At 40.5% G+C, this 17995-nt stretch overlaps 2 protein-coding genes across 8 annotated transcripts in view; one reads left to right on the plus strand and one right to left on the minus strand.

Annotated features, from left to right (window-relative positions):
• Positions 1 to 1043: 1043 nt before the first annotated feature.
• On the plus strand, positions 1044 to 5872 carry si:dkey-195m11.8 (fidgetin-like protein 2). The gene is made up of 2 exons (XM_026945558.3): positions 1044 to 1181; positions 2788 to 5872. Exon 2 carries the CDS (start codon positions 2799 to 2801, stop codon positions 3591 to 3593), a length of 795 nt encoding a protein of 264 aa, XP_026801359.3. The 5' UTR covers positions 1044 to 1181; positions 2788 to 2798; the 3' UTR covers positions 3594 to 5872.
• A 3748-nt stretch (positions 5873 to 9620) lies between these two features.
• scn8ab (sodium channel, voltage gated, type VIII, alpha subunit b) overlaps positions 9621 to 17995 on the minus strand; it is a 76023-nt gene continuing 67648 nt past the window's right edge. For all 7 annotated transcript variants that reach the window (XM_053231979.1, XM_053231976.1, XM_053231978.1 and 4 more), the window contains 4 exons: positions 17148 to 17285; positions 16617 to 16721; positions 16157 to 16427; positions 9621 to 14856 (listed from right to left, as the gene is read on the minus strand). In XM_053231979.1, the coding sequence (XP_053087954.1) occupies positions 13700 to 14856; positions 16157 to 16427; positions 16617 to 16721; positions 17148 to 17285 (1671 nt within the window). In that variant the 3' untranslated portion in view covers positions 9621 to 13699. The remainder of the gene's footprint in view (positions 14857 to 16156; positions 16428 to 16616; positions 16722 to 17147; positions 17286 to 17995) is intronic.

A 17995-nucleotide genomic window follows, 5' to 3' on the forward strand; every position in this document is an offset into this window, starting at 1 on the left:
GTGATTTTCTCACATTATTTATTTATTTCCACACGTGATTTTGTCGCACAAATAATTTTTCAGACGCAAATTTAACCACATAGAGCTTTTCCTCACATGTTTATTGGCAGCTGTAGCTCAGTGGTTACGATGTTGGACTCTAGTTTAAAGCTCAGCGCTGCCACTGCCGGGCCTTAACACTTAACCCTCAACTGCTCGGTTGTATAAAATGAGATGAATGTACATCTCTCTCGATAAGGCCGTAAATGTAAAACATTTTTCACAACATGTCACACATTTATTTGAATTCACATTCACATGTTTTTCACACGCAGTCGCATTACTCACACAACCACACACGTGAAAATCACAGGCCACGTCTGCATTTATCAGGATAAATTTGAAAACACATCTTTTTCTCTGTGGCTTTCCGTCTCCGAGACGGCGTTTTTGTTTTAGCTTTTTGAAAACACTCTCCCAAGTGGATAAATTTGAAAACTCATGGGTCACATGACTAAAAAAATCTCTGTTTTCTTGGTCCACACTACAACGAGAAAACGGAGATTTTTTTAGTCATGTGACCCATTCAACTCAAAAAAACAAGATGGTGGACGATGTTGTGGCTGCTATCCTGCTTGATAGTGTTGTTAAAGAATAATGTCACTTTGTAGAGCGTTCAGACATCGCCGCATCAATTCAGAGAGACGGAAAGTGAATAAACCCCTGACGGAAATGACGCAGGCCAAAGCTTCTTACGTTTTTACCCAAGCGCACTGTGGACGAGCAGTTTTCAGGTCTATCCGGATTAATGTGGACGTAGCCACAGTATGAACACGTATCAAATGTGTGTGATCTGAGTGTGAAATGTTCCAAGACTACACCAATAGAATTTTTATGGAAAGTGTGTGGAAATAAAAACATGGATCTGGCAACCCTCATTACTACCACGGACCTTGTGTTCCCCGGAGCAGGGCTGAAGTAGTTTTAGGTAAGACGCGGGTTGGAGGGGGAGGGGCAGCGTGGGGTGGGTGGTGTAGTTGGGGGTATTGTGACGTGGGCGTGGGGGCAGGGCTGCGGGGGTGTGGATGGTGTCACTGAGAGGCTGAATGAGCAGCAGAAGGAAGAGGACAGTGTGTTCTGGTGTGTCAGCGTGGAACTGAACATTTTGCTATGTTAGTGTGGAGATGCAAGGAAATGAGAAGGTGAGATATCTACGTGTGTGTGTGTGTGTGTGTGTGTGTGTGTGTGTGTGTGTCCATGGAAATCTTACTGTTCCTATGTCAGTGGTTTTGTTTAGGTAAAATTGTAAATGGTTCCTTGTTTATTTTATGGGTTTCCCCCCGCCCCAAAAAAAAGAGTGTGATTATTTATTATATAGGGAGAGAGAGAGAGGGAGAGAGGGAGAGAGAGAGAGAGAGGTGTATATCATTGAAAAGAGAAAGAAGGGAAGGATATTAAACAGGTAACAGTTGTTTCTCATGTGCTCTCAGACATGTGGGTTGTAAAACACATTAACACACACCACTATCAGCTTACACACACTGAGACAAAGTCCAAGACACCGTTATGGTCATTCATTACACTGTGTGTGTGTGTGTGTGTGTGTGTGCTGCAATACTAAAGCATGTGGCCTGTTCGTGTGGTGTGTGGTGTAGGTGATGACTTTAACAGCTGACACATTGCAGTGTATTAACATTTAAAACTTTAAATAACATTGTTTACATTTGATAACAAACTTCTGTTAAATACAAAACTGTGACTGTGTTTTTTTCCCCCTGATTTTTCAAAAAAGTCCCGGATTTCTTACAAGGTTTCTTTCAGTTTAGTTTAAATGTCATTTATCATGAGAAAGGAAATCGTTAAATGTGTTAAATGTGTTTAGAATGCAATGAACGAGTCCAATAATACCTTCATTTATCATCAATATCTTTAAAATGTCTTTAAAATGTCTTTAAAATATCACTCCTCAAGAATTTAAAAAGAAGAATTTGGTAAAAAAAATCGATTTAACGTTGAATCAGCTGCTTGTAACTGTAATTGATGATGACACTGATTACCAGCGATATCTCAGAAATGTGTATTGTGATGTAAATAATTGTGATAGTGATGTAATGCCATCGTATCGCCTCGCTCTGGACAGAATCAGGGCTGCACACGTCATTAGCGGCTCTGCTGATTAACACGCAGGATTAATTCTAAATTTAACCACTTTACTCATGCTAACATTAGCAAATCGAGAAAAGGAAAATATTAATGAAAATATTCTTTCATTCGGGCCATGCACTGAGTGTGTGTGTGTGTGTGTGTGTCCAGAGGATGTTCTCTTTGTAAATAGATCCCAGGCTGAATTCCTGGCATTCCATAGGCAGCCTTTTTTTTGGGAGTGGGGGGAGGAGAGCAGGATATACACACAATATACCAACAAATATATGTTATATTCACACCACAGCACTGCTGAATTCTGGATCTTGATTGGTCAGAAGATGTTGATTAGTTTTCTAGAACAGCAGCTCTGACAGTAGTGCAGGTTTATATTAATGCGCTTGTTCTGATACGGTATCGTTTCTATAGTAACAGCTCATTCACAGGGACTCGTACCTTCACTAAATTAGGACTTAATGGCTTTGAACCAATCATGTCTGATATGCAAACTATGATGTGCTACCTGGATCCTTCTAACCTACACTAGCAAGTTAGCAATCTCAGCTAACGTAAACCGAGGCTCTGATGCTGAAATCCTACTTTTATAACTAATTTACATATTTCTCTTCCACTTCCACATAATTTCCACATCTCTCTTCCTGCTAGATGTGGTAAAGATGCACTGGTCATCTGAGTGGGCAGAGCAACACTATGACATCACTTCCACCACGTCACCTCCTGCCCACCCTAAGCCTGTTTCATACCCGCAGCCCAGTCATCCTGCTTTCTCCGGGTATTCCGACGACATCAGCGCCCTCAGCGCCTCCACCCTGCTGAAGCGCTATGCCGAGAGGTATTCCTTCAGTCCGGTCTACCCGGAGCCCGGCGCTTTCCGAAGAAGTGAGCCCGGCCAGGATGCCTGGTCTATGGGCTATAACCCAGACGGGATAGATGGAATAAAAGGCTCTTTAGCAAGTGCAAGTAACCTTTCAGAGCAATTCAGTAATGGGGCCATATCTCAGGATTATACCTCCACATACAGCGGGTCGCACTTGTACCCTCGACCCACTTACTTGCACCAGCCGGCTTTTGCCTTACCTCCAACCTACCCGCCTCCTGCCCCAGTCTACACCTATCCCCCAGGTCTAACCACACCTGGTTCTCCTTCCCTTCTACCACCTCTGAGCAGTGGCCTCCAACCCACCCACAGCGCTCAGGCTCTGAAACGACCCGAGGAGTTCCACGAACATAACAAGACTTTTGGATTCGATCAAAATAAAAGCACCAGAGTGTCACCTTATACAGCGAGGGATAACAGTGAGCATCCCATCAGCAGCGGCATCCCGAACAGCAGTGCAGATCTTCAGCCCTTCAGACCAGACATGAAGGTAGACCTGGTGAGGAAGAGCAGTTATTTACAGCCCTCAGAGACAGCGTCTTATAGCGGTGCTGAGCAATACACTTACCCCTGAGTTATGCAGCGTAGTCGAGCCTTCGTACAGCTTTGGTTTTATGTGCATATCTTCGCTCTCCATTTGAAACAGAATGAGAGAGCGGTGACGAGAGAATGTTAGTTATTAAATTAGATTTTAGTTTAATATTGGGAATTTTAAGGAATTCACGCTACACATCACATCACATTTTATGATTCCCAGATTACGACTACGAATCAGTGTATAATCTTTTTCCACAGCAGGAATCTTTTTTTTTTTTTTTTTTTTAAGGAATTTTAGGCTTGTTTCCACCACAGTAACATTTTTAGGATTTATTATTAATGGAATCTGGGCCAGTTTTAGTTTCTAGATAGGTCTGCCATAATATCAATATATTTTCTCAAAAATATATTGATGTTTGCAAACTGGCCCACGCCCTGGACAGCTTCCCTGGTCGTCCCACTGTAAGTTCCTGCTTGGCAAACTGCACGTTGCTTTTAGGTCCTACACAAGCCAGAATCTACAGGCACATTTCTGTCTCAGTAACCTTTAAATAACCCAGGAACCTTTTCAGGAACTGAGGAAATTTTAAACCCATTTTCTACCATCACAACATAGAAAGGTTTAAAGGAACTCATTTACTTTAGGAGCATTTCCACCACAGGAACTTTTTTTTTTAGAAATATACGTATTATTTAGGAATATTTGGTGCATTATCACCAGAGGAACCAGGGCCAATTTTAGTTTCTGGGCTTTAGTTCAAGGCAAGCCAGGCATAATATTTTTTATTCAGCATATTTTGGTAAGAGAGGCCACCTTGGCCCATGCCTGAGACAAGAGTCCTCTGTGTGAGGGTGGGTTGGTGTGAGGAGCCATTTTAGTTCCTGAGTCTTCCATAGGAACAATTAGGAATGGGGCTTGGCATACTGAACATTACTGATTGTTGATCAACCTTCTTGTATTTAGCTAGTAACTGTTTTATAACAGAGGTAGCACATCACACGTGGTGATAAAGACTCGAAGGCTAGTGATATTAACGTCATGTCGACGCAACAAGACAGAACCATTCAAGAACAAATTCAGTCTCAGCTCCCTCCATGTTTGCTGTGTTTTTGCTGTATGACACTCAGTCTTGTTATTCTCCCATATCAAGAACTCATCCAGGAGATTTCTGAACTCCGAAGCTCTTCAGAAGGTTCCTAAACCTTGGTGGAAACACAGCCTACATCCTTAGAGCTCTACATTTCCTTTTCCTCAGACTGACTATTGTTCTCTAACCCCCGCTCTGTAAGTAATCAATCAGTGTAGTGAAGCATAAACCACAGCAAGCACTAATCCCCCGAGCCAATCAATAAATTCCAGTCGCATGGAGGGTGAAAATAGAGAGTTAAGGAGGAGAAAAAGCTGATTAGAATCTGATTTTAAAGATTAAGTAAATAGTCAGGTATTTATACTCAGGAAAATACTCAGGAATTTAGATGATAAAAGTTTACAAGGTTTTCTTTTTTACGAATGTGATGTTTTAATGGACACTACTTATGTATTCTAGACATAAACTCGCACAAAGAATTACGAGAAATATGCAATTAGTGAAACTTCAGAAAGAGAGGTTACTCTACAAATCATGAATGTCTCGACATTATCTCAGGAATGACGGAAAAGCTCGAGGAATGCAAAAGTCTTTTTTTTTACTTTTCTGTTTCATTAATGGTAAAAAAAAAAATTGTTCATGCTCAGCTGAGAATCATTAACACTCAGCCATTATGCAGCTGAGTAACAAAGATTTTGCCAGTCTATGAGGTAACATATCTGTCCTTCGAATATGTTTACAATGAACACTTTACCATGAATTTATTGGTAATTTTTGGTATTGAATCAGAAACAGACGCCATTACTTATAGATCATTATTGAATAGTTAATTGAATTTGTTAATCATGTCACAAGGTGTGTTTTTTTATTACATAAAATGGCAGAAAGATACTAAACTTTCTCCTCTTTCTGCTCTTCCATTTTCTGCTCCACAGGAACACAATGCCTTTATGACATTTGAAGACCATTAACTTTTTTTCTTTATATCTATTTTGATCAAAAATGAGATTTACGAACGGGTCATAAATACTGGAAGTGTGTTAAATCTTAAGTTTGTGTGGTTGTAGTTTAACACTTGTTAAAAAAAAAACACTACCTCATGTGCTTGTATGTTGATTTTTTTCTTGAATATAAAGTGTGATTGCAAGTGGATTTTTGTGTGTTTTTAATTTTGAAAGCATCTACTTCAGGAAGCATTCATCCAAAATAAAATCTTTACTGAAAACAACGCACATGTTGCTTTATTTCTGGTTCACAAAATTCTAAATTTATTAATTTAACCAAATTTATACAATCAGATGAATATAAGACTGTATTCTGAATATATTACACTTCTGTATACATTACACTTTGCCCTGGCTATGAAGTCCACATGAATTTGGGTTGAATAATAATTAAATTAAAATAGAATAATATATTCTATTATTTACATTCTAATATAATTTAAGATTCCTCAGTTCAGTTCTGTCAGTTTAATCTACACCAAGCATCAGTCTGTTTTAGCCACTACAAATATTTAAAAAATATTTCTTAATTATCCATTTAAAATGAGTTTTATTTTGTAAAGTTTTATTAGGTAGCTCTTTTAGCATACAGGATGAAGATATTTACAGTATATGGGTGGTTTTATGTAGCTTTACATAATATAGGCTTTCTTCTTCTTTAGAGAAGGAAGATATTCTGCATCAGGGCTTTATAAAGCATTTATAAAGCATGTTAAATTCAGATACAGCTAGCATACAATATTCAGTGCATATAAGCTTTAAAAAAGTGCCTTTAATATTCTATACTGAATACGAGTGTAAGTCGATCTAACTGATCAACTGACTTTTCCCACAGTTCAAATAAGAATAAAATTTATAGATATATATTATATCTATATAAAACTTTTCCCTTTAAAGTTTAAACAAGTGCTGAAGTGAAACACAGTTTGTGCCACAGGGGTGTAAAGGACATGCTCACTGCACTGTGAAAGTTAAAGTGAATGATTAGATTGGTGAAAATTATTCCTGGATAAAAAAGAAACATCTGTCAACTGGCTATTTGTGAAATACTAACTACAGACTCGGTTTAAATCATTTACAGAAACTACAAACTCTAAGGAATGAAAAATACAGACGTTAAAATGACTTTTAGCTCCAAAGCTCAAGCCTGATGTCTGCTTCATCTGTTTAGCTCTTCAGAAAATAACCCCCACTCTGAAGCTCCTGTGTGTCAGCATGCAGGGTGACAGATGTCCTATTATCTACAGACCCCTCCTCTGCCCACACACACACACACACACACACACACGCGCACACACACACACACACACACGCACGCACGCACGCACACACACACACACACACACGCACACACACACACGCACACACACACGCACATACACACACGCACACACACACATACACACACACATACATACACAGAGCGGCTGAAGAAAACAGACATTTCTCAGAGGCTGCTGGAGCTCTTGTAATTGTAAACGTTTCACACTGTCTTTGTCATGGAGTGATCCAGTACTGATCACACTCGTGTATTTACTCTAAGGGGAGAAAAACAAAGTACAGAAAAATTAAAAATTACACTTAAAAAGAAAAATTCACCCTTAACGACTTGGATTCAACTCTTCAAATTAAACCTCTTTAATGGAAATGGTGGCGTATTTTCACTTTGGTTGCCGGTTTCCGACAAAAACGCCATTCAGCTACCTCCTGATGCTGTGCAGTGGAGTTGATGCTGCTTTGCAATTCCCAACTTCCAACCAGAAAAAGCTAAAGAAAAATATAGTAACTATAGTAACTCAAATAATCACTCTTTACAAACATGGTGAGCAGAAAGGCATCTCAGCAAGCACAAAGCATCAAACCTTGAGGTGGATGAGCTACAACAGCAGAAGACCACATCATGGGCACAGACTCCAGAAGATTAGAGAACATAAATGACCTGGTCTTTATCCAGTCTTCAACTGTCCAGATGTTAACTTTTTCATTTTTCACAATTTTATTAAGATCATCAGTCGTAGAACACGTAACGTAATGCGATTTAGTGTCACTGTGACCAAAGACAGCTGAAGACAAAGCTGTGTCAGTGTGATCACTGCTACGACACTCAGCCAGAAGATCACCATGGGTTCACTGAGGATGGTACAGAAGATCACCATGGGTTCACTGAGGATGGTACAGAAGATCACCATGGGTTCACTGAGGATGGTACCACATAGAAGATCACCATGGGTTTAATTCAATTCAATTCAATTTTATTTGTATAGCATTTTTAACATTGAACATTGTCACAAAGCAGCTTTACAGAAATAAATGGATTAAAAAAATAAATTGTAAATACGTGAATTTTTCCCTAATGAGCGAGCCAGAGGCGACGGTGGTGAGGAAAAACCCTCTGAGACGATATGAGGAAGAAACCTTGAGAGGAACCAGACTCTAAAGGGAACCATCCTCATCTGGGTGACACGGATAGTGCGATTATAAATCATTCCCTTCTATTATTGTGTACTATATGGACAAATAGTGCAATTGTGCAACCAGGAAATTCATCAGTTTTCGGAAGAAGTCCGGCTGGTTAAAATCTATCCCCTGTCCACTGATGGAGTCCTGAGTACGAAGCTGCTCGTGGCATCTGCACTTCACTGTGGATGGAACCACACAGACATCAGGCCTGTTTATTAGGGATACATTTAAAATTTATATCCAGATTTCTGTAAAGCTGCTTAGCGACAGGGTTCATTGTAAAAAAAAATTATCTAAATAAAATTGAATTGAAATAAAATCCACCAATAGGAGGACGGCAAACTCACAGGACAGTGACAGATACGGCAGCAGATACATGTAAATGTCCCAATATATTTAGTAACGTTATGTCACGATTTTAACCTTTAATCTGGTTTTATCAGTTAAACTTGCCGAGCTGAGCCTCGCACGTTTACTTCACTGAATATCTGTTTATTTCCCAAATCCTGACCTGAAACTCACTAACGTCAGAGTTCTAGCAAAATACAGAAAAAGTGCAAAAGCCTCGTTTTGCTCTTGTGCTTTTAAACATTTGACCTCGATACCACTTTTTATTAAGTACTGAAACTTGGTACACATTTCATTGTTTAACTAACTAGCCAGCTAGCTATTTTATCCAGCTAACAGTACATGTGTGAGCTAAGCCACAGGTTTATAGATCACAGATTAGTACAAAAAAAAATTCATCTAAAAAGTAAATAAGAACCCCATCCTGTATTTAACGTAAAGCTGAGTGAGAAAGTTTGCATCTCTTATTGGAGGATTTAATTATAATGTATTACTATAAAGTAGCTTCAGTGTACTGTAATTATCCACATTTTCTTAGTAGCTTGTATCGTAGCTAGTTACTTTATTATAACCTAGCTCACCTGTAGCTAGCTCGGCTGTAGCTTAGCTAACTAAGGGGAAGGTGTTTTTTACGTTATAACTGGTGCAACTGTTAATTTTTTAGTAATCCATAAACTCCAACGGTTACATTTACAAACCAGGTTACGATAGTGCTGATGTACTACTGCAGTTTCTTTCTAAAGACCTCAGCATGATTCATGTGGAGACGATGTTCAGCCAGTTTCCACAAACAATACAACATCATTGTGGCACAAACGGACGTCGTGTGGAGGCTTTGCGTGCCGTTATGATTGGTCAATACAAACAAGAGCCACCCAAACCCAAGCATCACACAGATTTCATCCTCAACCCTCAATTTATTTAATATACTCGTGTGTCTTATTTCTCTTTTACTTTTCACTTTGTAAATATGGACTGAAATAATCAGTCCCTCCTCTTCCTCGGTAACAGCGCCACCTGCAGTACTGGAGGACTTGCACACGTGAAGGTGGTTTGGTCTTAAACCCCCACAGACTTCGTCTCTGCATTAAATCTGCCGAGGCCTTAAGAGTGAAATGCAAAAGAACACACAGACACAAATAAAAGGACACGAACACTCGGGCGTAACTGGAAGGCTGCTTTATTGTTTGGAAAAAGGTTTCGTGCTCAAATGAAGACAATCTTTCACTGATTCTCGCTAAATTCAAGCTGTTGTGCAACACACCATCGTCTCTCCAACATCAGTGGCAAGAGATAAGAACAACATTGTCAACCAAGAAGCACTTTCCAATTATTAATCAGCAAATGAGACAAATAGCATCTCAGTCATGCTACAAAGAAAAAAAACACAAATTATTATTGATAGAAAAATAAAGAAATGATCAGAAATGGGCAGAAGCTGAGCACAGAAGGCAGACTGCTGATCTCTCCACAGAGTGAACCATCAGGAGAAAGAGTGCTCACTCGAAAGTGCGCACTCCGTCCATCTGCCCTACATTATACTACAACCTCTGAGGATAAAGTCAGGCTGATGCCAGTTAAGGGTTTTTTTTTGTTTTTGTTTTTTTTCCATGGACGTCTCAGACATCCTTTATTTTTTTTCTCAGTGCTCTTTTTAAACAAGCTCCACTTGTTTAGAATTTTAACTCAACATCATCTAAAGTTTTTTTAATCAAACAAAATCGGCAGCAAAAAGGCACCTGAAACGAACATAAACAACAAACCGGAAAACGAAAAGCCTGAACTGAACGATATAAATTGCATTGCTGTGTACCTTAATGAGGAAAAAAGCTATGCTCTAGAGTTCAGCCATGTCTGCCTCTCTCTCTCTCACACACACACACACACACACACACTCTTAAAGTGACCAGTCCTCCCTACACACACACACACACACACACACAGAGTTCAAAAAATCTTCAATCTGCATCAGTAAATAAAGATCTCTAGGGAGGAGAAAGTGTGTGTGTGTTATGTAAGTGTGTATATATGTCAGTGTGTGTGCGTGTGTGTGTGCGTGTGTGTGTGTGTGTGTGTGGTGAAGGGTGGCCTCTTCACGCAGGCACACAGGACATAAAGGTAGAAAATGAGGTGCTGGTAATGCATTCCCCTCCCAAATACAGGCGACATAAGCAGCTAATATTTCACCATGCGCTGAGCATTAGACCCGCCCACACACACACACACACACACACACACACACACACACACACACACACACACATGCACAGTGTGTGGGCCAGGCCAGAGTTTTGGTCGTTCACTGAACGTATTGCACAAAAATAAAGATAACGTGAGCGAAGGACAGTCAGTGGCGCGTCCCCTCCACTCCAAGCAGAGGTCAACTCAGTGGAGGTTTAATAATAATAATAATAATAATAATAATAATAATAATGTATATATGTATATATATACATACATATGTATGTGTGCATAGATATACACACATGTACATATACATGTATACATAGATACATATGTAGTATAGCTCTATATATACGCCTCGATTTTATATATAGATTTACATACTTTTTTTGCATTTTAATATAATACTCGTATTAGATTCCCCTCTTTATTAATTGTGAAAAGTGTCTCAAAAAATCTACTCCTCCTACCAAATAGTTCACAGTCTAACCAAGTGAGACCTGGGCGATGAGAGTGAAGCATTCTATTCAGATTATTATTATTATTCGTCTTCAGGATTAGATTAATAGCAGTAGTTTTTATGTATTTCTGTATTTACACAAAACTATGCATGCCGTTAAAATAAAATTATATATTACATTATTTATAGACTTCTTAAAAAGTTCATTCTTAACTTTTTCAGCATTTTGTGCTGTTTGCAACATAGCCTGTACTGTACAATAGTATTTTTTTTTGTAAAATTTGTTTTTCGTTTTTTGTAATAGAATTTATAGTTTTAAAGTTTAATGAATGCATGATTTACAGTCTATCCTGGATGGCTGCACAAGTGCGAATGGTGCTAAATTTTTAGTTTAGTTTTTTTTCAGGACAATGTCCTCGCTGATCACACATGCAGCGACTGGACCAAATGAGGGGCTCAGAAACGTGACGTCATTACGCAGCGCCCCGATGTTACGTTATCTACTTCAGAAACGGGGTGGAGCTTATGGTAGTGCGCTATCGAATGGACGAGGTTGTTCCTCGAGGTGAGTACTGCTTGCAGGTGATGCTTGAATGACAGTCCGTCTTCTTTAATCTAATCGCCTCACAGTGAATTTCCTCCTTTATTTATTACTGCGGTTATTGTTGAAGTTTCATTGCTGGAAGCTGCTTTGAATATTGAAAGGAGCTCAGCTCTGTCTCCTAACCCTACGACTCGACTCGCTCTTATCGGAGAGTCGTTAGCATGATGAATCTGTGTTGTATCCTGAGAAAAATGAGGGAAACTCAACAAGCATCAGTCTGGAGGGTGGGTGGTTGTGCGACTCCATCCCATCCTGAGACCTTTTTCAACCAAACTACCAAGACAGACCTCTTTGGCTTCCTAATACACTGCCTCTCAGAGTCATATTGCAAAGATGTACAGAACATTAAAAACAAAAACATGAACTGGAATAAAAACCGACATGGGTGTAGACGTAGTCAAACTCTCTAAAGAAATCCGATGGAGTGGAATAATGAAATATTTACTTCTTGAAATAAAATTAATAACAATTGCCACTTTCTGAATCTTACTGCAGTTGAGGCTCGGAAACGGCGCCCAGCGTGCCACACCCGGTGTCGCGCTTCCCTTCTTTCAACCCCGCATCTACAGAGCACCGAGAGGCCAGTGCTGTAGGCAAGGTAAGCAATATTGCTGCATACAAATAAAATTAAAAAAAACGCTTTAGGATCTACACACACACACACACTCACATACACACACGCGCACGCACACTTTGCATTTCTCCATACACATCATCTCCTGAGCAGCAAAAAAATGGTATGTTCCTCACCAATGCGTCACATTGCTTTCAGTCGTTTTCAGTTAGTTAGAGGCTCTTAGTAGCTACTGAACCCAAAATCGGTGACGAGTTAAAGGACACATCGTGATTTCAGGGTCAATTCGGTTTCAGCATTGTCAGATTAGACTCAATTTAGCCAGTGGACAGCCTTTAATGTACTATCAAGCCACTGTGGCGGTCTGTATTAGTGTTTTGTGGACTATGATTATTCATGCAAGAATTTCTGATCAAAACATGCCATCATGCAAGTCATTTCTATGCATTGAACAAGCACAATAATTTATTATTCATTTTGAAATGTCGGAAATCGTCGGAGGCCCGTGGTATTCGCCTCCTTTCCTTATCAGTGTGAAAGCCCATGTAGAAAAAAGCTTTTTGATGCATAAGTATAAATAACAAATATATGATGACATAGTTACTGAGGGTGGCATGGGCAAAATGTTGAATGTTGATTTTCTTTTCGCTCTTGTTGGTGTTTTGTTGTTCCTCCCTTTTTTTCCTTTTTTTGCCGCTCAAATAATGTAAAGACCGTGTAAAGTATATTTAACGCTGACTAACACAAAGATACCATTTGAATCAGCCAAGCTCTATGGTTTTGTTCATCACACTCCACTGATCTCTGCTCACTCTCACAGTCAATTTTGAGTTTGTCTGAAATGAAATAGTGCAGATTCCTCTGCTGTTCATGTTTGGAAGCTGATTCTTCCACGAGTGTTCATTTCCTTTACGGAAATTTTCATAAACACAGAGCATCAGCACGGGATTCTCCAGATGTGGGGAACGACACGCCATGCTGTGATTGTTTTCTCCTTGGTTTCCTCATATAAGCAACAAGTTCCATCCTGAAGTGCAGTGTAGCCCTCTAATACGCGATAATCAAGTATCAGTCGGTTGTGAAAGATCCTATCTGATTTTGTTTAACTCAAGTTTTGATGCAACAGTGTCACACAGGAAGCTGATTATGTTTGGTTTAACTTTAAAGAGTCAAGCTTTGAAGAAACCCCAGTGCTTTCCATTGCATCCATACACCTGTGAAGTTTGTAAACAATTTTTTTGTCTTGTCCTTTTATTCGTGGATCTTTTTAAAATATCGTTTTCTTACTTGCAAATGAAATTAATCTGTACACGTATCTGTGTAGTCTGATTCAGGGTTTCTGCTTGTTTTGCTTGAAATTGCAGTTATTAAATTAATTATCATGACTGTTTTTGCTGTCCATGTGTTCCACTGCTGCAGCCTTAACACTTGGATTCCCTGACGTCTTTTTGGTTTCGGCCCTTCTCCTTACGACCCTTTCCCTCATTGTTGTCGTCTTGCTTCTCCTTCTCAGGCTTGGTTACGCTGTCGTAGGATGGCAGAGATGCAGTAGAGGGAGTGTCCTCCTTCTTCTCCTGATTTGTCCCTCCGTTTTCCAGCTTGTTGTTGGCAGGCCGGCGTTTGCAGACGAAACCCCGGCGGGTGAGGTGGGCGCGGTACGCCCTCTGGATCACCACGGCTGACACCTCCTCCTGCTTGCGGCGTAGCGTGGTGGTGATAGGCTCATAGGACACTTTGGAAGGGTTCGCTGCCACGAAGCGCTCCTCCATCTGCTGACGCATCATGTCCAGATCACCGCTGTCACCCAGGACACGCTTGGTAAAAGCAAACAGGATGTCCAAGCAGTGGATACGATCACCACTCACCATGGGTAGATCCATGGCAATAAGCTCGATTATGTTGGGCTTAGGCACGCGTAGAGGATGTTCCAGTGTATCTGCAAAGTCCGGCAGCTTGGCAAAGGTAATAAACTGTGAGGCATCTGGGTCAAACTTCTCCCAGATCTCATAGAAGGACTCAAAGTCATCCTCGCACAACGGATCAGCACTCTCCTCTGTTGCAACACTGAAGTTCTCCAAAATAATGGCAATGTACATGTTTACAACAATCAGGAAGGACACGATGATGTACATGACAAAGAAGAAGATTCCCACAGAAGGATTTCCACAGTCCCCCTTCACTGTGGTTCCTGGGTTCTCCTTCTCAGGGTTGCAATCAGGTGGGTAGTTGAGGATGGGAGCAAGCAAACCGTCCCACCCTGCCGACGTGGTGATCATGAACAAGATGATCATGCTGTTTCCAAACGTCTCAAAGTTGTACATGTCGTCGATGCCGACCTCCCGCTTCACATACGCAAAGTTGGACATACCAAATATGGAGAAGATGAACATGACCAGGAAAAGCAGCAGGCCAATGTTAAACAGGGCAGGAAGTGACATCATTAAGGCAAACAGTAAGGTCCGGATCCCCTTGGCTCCTTTGATTAAACGCAGGATACGACCAATTCGAGCCAGACGGATCACCCTGAACAGAGTAGGTGACACAAAGTACTTCTCGATCAGGTCTGCCAGGAACATACCTGAGATATGAGAAACAGAAGTCATGGTCAATAACTTGCATTGTGTCACTGAAAAAACTCTCTAAGATTACTTTACTCTAAGATTTACTTTCACAGAAAGAAGATATGCAGAAGGATACGCATTCCTTTTATGTAGCAGGATTATATTTACTGATTTATGCCCTTGTGGAGGAAGTGCTTTATTTAAAAAGCTTTTATTAGCATGGGCCATCGCACCTCTTCTGTCGTCCCCTCAACATTGACCAGCTAGTCTTAAATACTGCTCTTCACAGCTCCATGGCCAAGTAATTGGGACTGAGTATTAATGGTTGTACATGCAGCTACAGCGACTGGAAATAAATCTACATCAACATCACAGCCGCAGAATCAAGGTCACTGAAAACACAGTACGTCTGAGTCAACACCTCAGTCACAGGACGTGTCTCAGCTGCATTTCCACACAAGTTACTGGTAGGAAAAAGAGTAACAGTGCACTTAGATTTTAATCTGTTTATGAGCAAGTGAATTTACTGGCATTTGTTTTGAAAGATATTAACTGTTTAATGTTTAATCATTAATGGAATAAACCTAGCTGAGAGCTATCTAGATAGACTGTCATAGTGTCCGTGAACTCCAAATCCCAGAATCCCCCACTGATAACCACACCACCTCTCAGCCACACCCTATCAGCCACGCCCTCTCTCAGCCACACCCCCTGTCAGCCACACCCTATCAGCCACGCCCTCTCTCAGCCACGCCCTGTCAGCCACACCCCCTGTCAGCCACACCCTATCAGCCACGCCCTCTCTCAGCCACGCCCTCTTTCAGCCACACCCCCTGTCAGCCACACCCTCTCTCAGCCATGTCCTGGCTGACGTGGCTGGTGTGGATTGAAACGATTGTTAAAATGGATTGAAGTCTTGATGTTATGTGTCCCGTTTGAATTGGCCTTAACATAATGAAAAAAAATGTTCATTTCATTTTCGTTTCACAATTAATGCCGCAAGGGAAGAATCTCATGATCTCACAAGACGGGGTTTTCTTTTGAAGATTGATTAAATTAACCAGTTTTACCGATTGAGGTAAGGCAGCAGGAAGCAGAAAGTCAAAATCAAGCATGTACAAAATCACAGGATTTTTTTTCATTGTAGTGATCCTTCACCCATCCATGGTTAAAGTCCAAAATTTAAAAAGCAAATCCATGAGTTGCCTTTGTTGTTTTGCATAACTACTGTCTGACAAATCTCCCCCCACCACCAGCCGCGTGTTCTGTGTCACCTTCGCCATCACATCTGTAACCAGCTCGTGTCATTCTACTCACCCACAATAGAGAGAATCACCACCACGCAGTCGAAGATGTTCCAGCCGTTGGTGAAGTAGTAATGTCGTAGTGCAAAGAGCTTCAGCACAAACTCGCCAGTGAAAACAACGATGAAGACGAAGTTGACCCAGTACAGAATGGTCTCCGTCTCTTGTGACTGGTCATCTGTCTCCACCATCATTGTGACCATGTTGAGACAGATCATGATCATGATGGAGATGTCGAAGGCTTGTTGCGTGACGAAGTCAAACACCATCCCCTGGATGTTGTTCTGAAAGAAAAATGGAAAGGAAGATGAAAAAAACCAATCGTAAACAGAAATCGTTTTTTGTTTATGTGCTGAGGTTTACGTCTGCTCAGGTGCTTACCTGTGGTCTGGGGATGGGCTTACCTGTGGTCTGGGGATGGGCTTACCTGTGGTCTGGGGATGGGCTTACCTGTGGTCTGGGGATGGGCTTACCTGTGGTCTGGGGATGGGCTTCTGTGGTTTCTTCGAGCCCAGTTTCTTCATAGCATTATAATACTTCTTCTGTTCTTCTGTCATGAAGATATCCTGACCTCCGAAGTATAGAGACAAAATAACTCTGGTTACAACCTGACAAACTCCCACTGTAGCGACATTCACGCATGAAGTGCTTCTGTCCAAACACACTCAACACTGTGTATGTGAAAGAACCCTCAATGGCTACTGAGCAACCACATTCAAATGCAAAGTGTGACAGAATAACTGTGTAGTGCCTGAAAACAGAAACAGACGAGAAACTAGCTCGCTAGCAAACTCTAGCAATCGCTAATGTTTGCGATGAACAAAATCACTGAGTGTTATGACGATGCTGAGACTCATCACATCATTTCTTATAGAGATTAAACCATTACATAATTTATAGAATCTTTATAATGGTTTAGAATTACACATTCAGCTGTAAATTAAGAGAAAGATATTTAAGGAGAGAGGAAAAAGGTTGTTGAATGAAACAAAGAGAACACTCATCTTTTTCTTCTGCTGGTTGAAGTTGTCGATGATGACACCAATGAAGAGATTGAGTGTAAAGAATGAGCCAAAGATGATGAAGATGACGAAATAGATGTACATGTACAGATTATCTTCATACTTCGGTTGATATTCAACCTAAAAACAATCAGAGCAAATATTCACAGTTCACTGATGCACATTTTAATCCCCAAATAAAACAGATAATTGCATTTCAATGACCGAATCATGAAAGTGACCAAAATCAAAAGTGTATTTAAGAAAAAACAAAACAATGAAATTTCACTGAAAATGTTTTCACCAATCTGTATGAATTCATTCTGATTGCAGAATAAAATGTTTATACACAGATTCTGGTAGTCAAATAATCAAACCCAAAGGTGTATATGGTGATTAGTTTCCAATTTAACAGATTATTAAAGTGCTCCTGAAATCAAACTTGGTCTTCACTTAGAGTTATGGGCATCAATACAACAATATATCTAAAAAAATAGTTCTGGAGATATATCGTTGCAGTAAACATGGTTCCTGGGTGTGTTTTGTGCATCTTCCTGCACACTAACAGCTCCCTTTTCTAAGCGTGGTTGATTTGTTTCATTCGTTTTGAAGAGGTCGGAGTACGAGGTGGCGATCATGTGACCGGAGCATTTCGGATTCACTAAATTCAGGAACGGAATACGTCACTTCCTGAGAGAGATGGAGAACTCAATACCGTGGTTATACACCGTCAGGACTTCTCCATCAGTGAGAGTCAGTGAAACTCCTCAGTGTTCTCCATATTTAGCTAGTTCGCTAAGCTACTGTCAGGTTTGTTTAGATTGGACGGGGGTGTGGCGGATCTCGCACTT

The sequence above is a fragment of the Pangasianodon hypophthalmus genome, chromosome 2 (assembly GCF_027358585.1).
Source record: "Pangasianodon hypophthalmus isolate fPanHyp1 chromosome 2, fPanHyp1.pri, whole genome shotgun sequence".
NCBI classification, from domain to species: Eukaryota; Metazoa; Chordata; class Actinopteri; order Siluriformes; family Pangasiidae; genus Pangasianodon; species Pangasianodon hypophthalmus.

What these genes read in the sequence shown, in the direction of transcription:
- si:dkey-195m11.8 (XM_026945558.3), top strand. Translation starts at nt 2,799, where the DNA reads ATGCACTGGTCATCTGAGTGGGCAGAGCAACACTATGACATCACTTCC.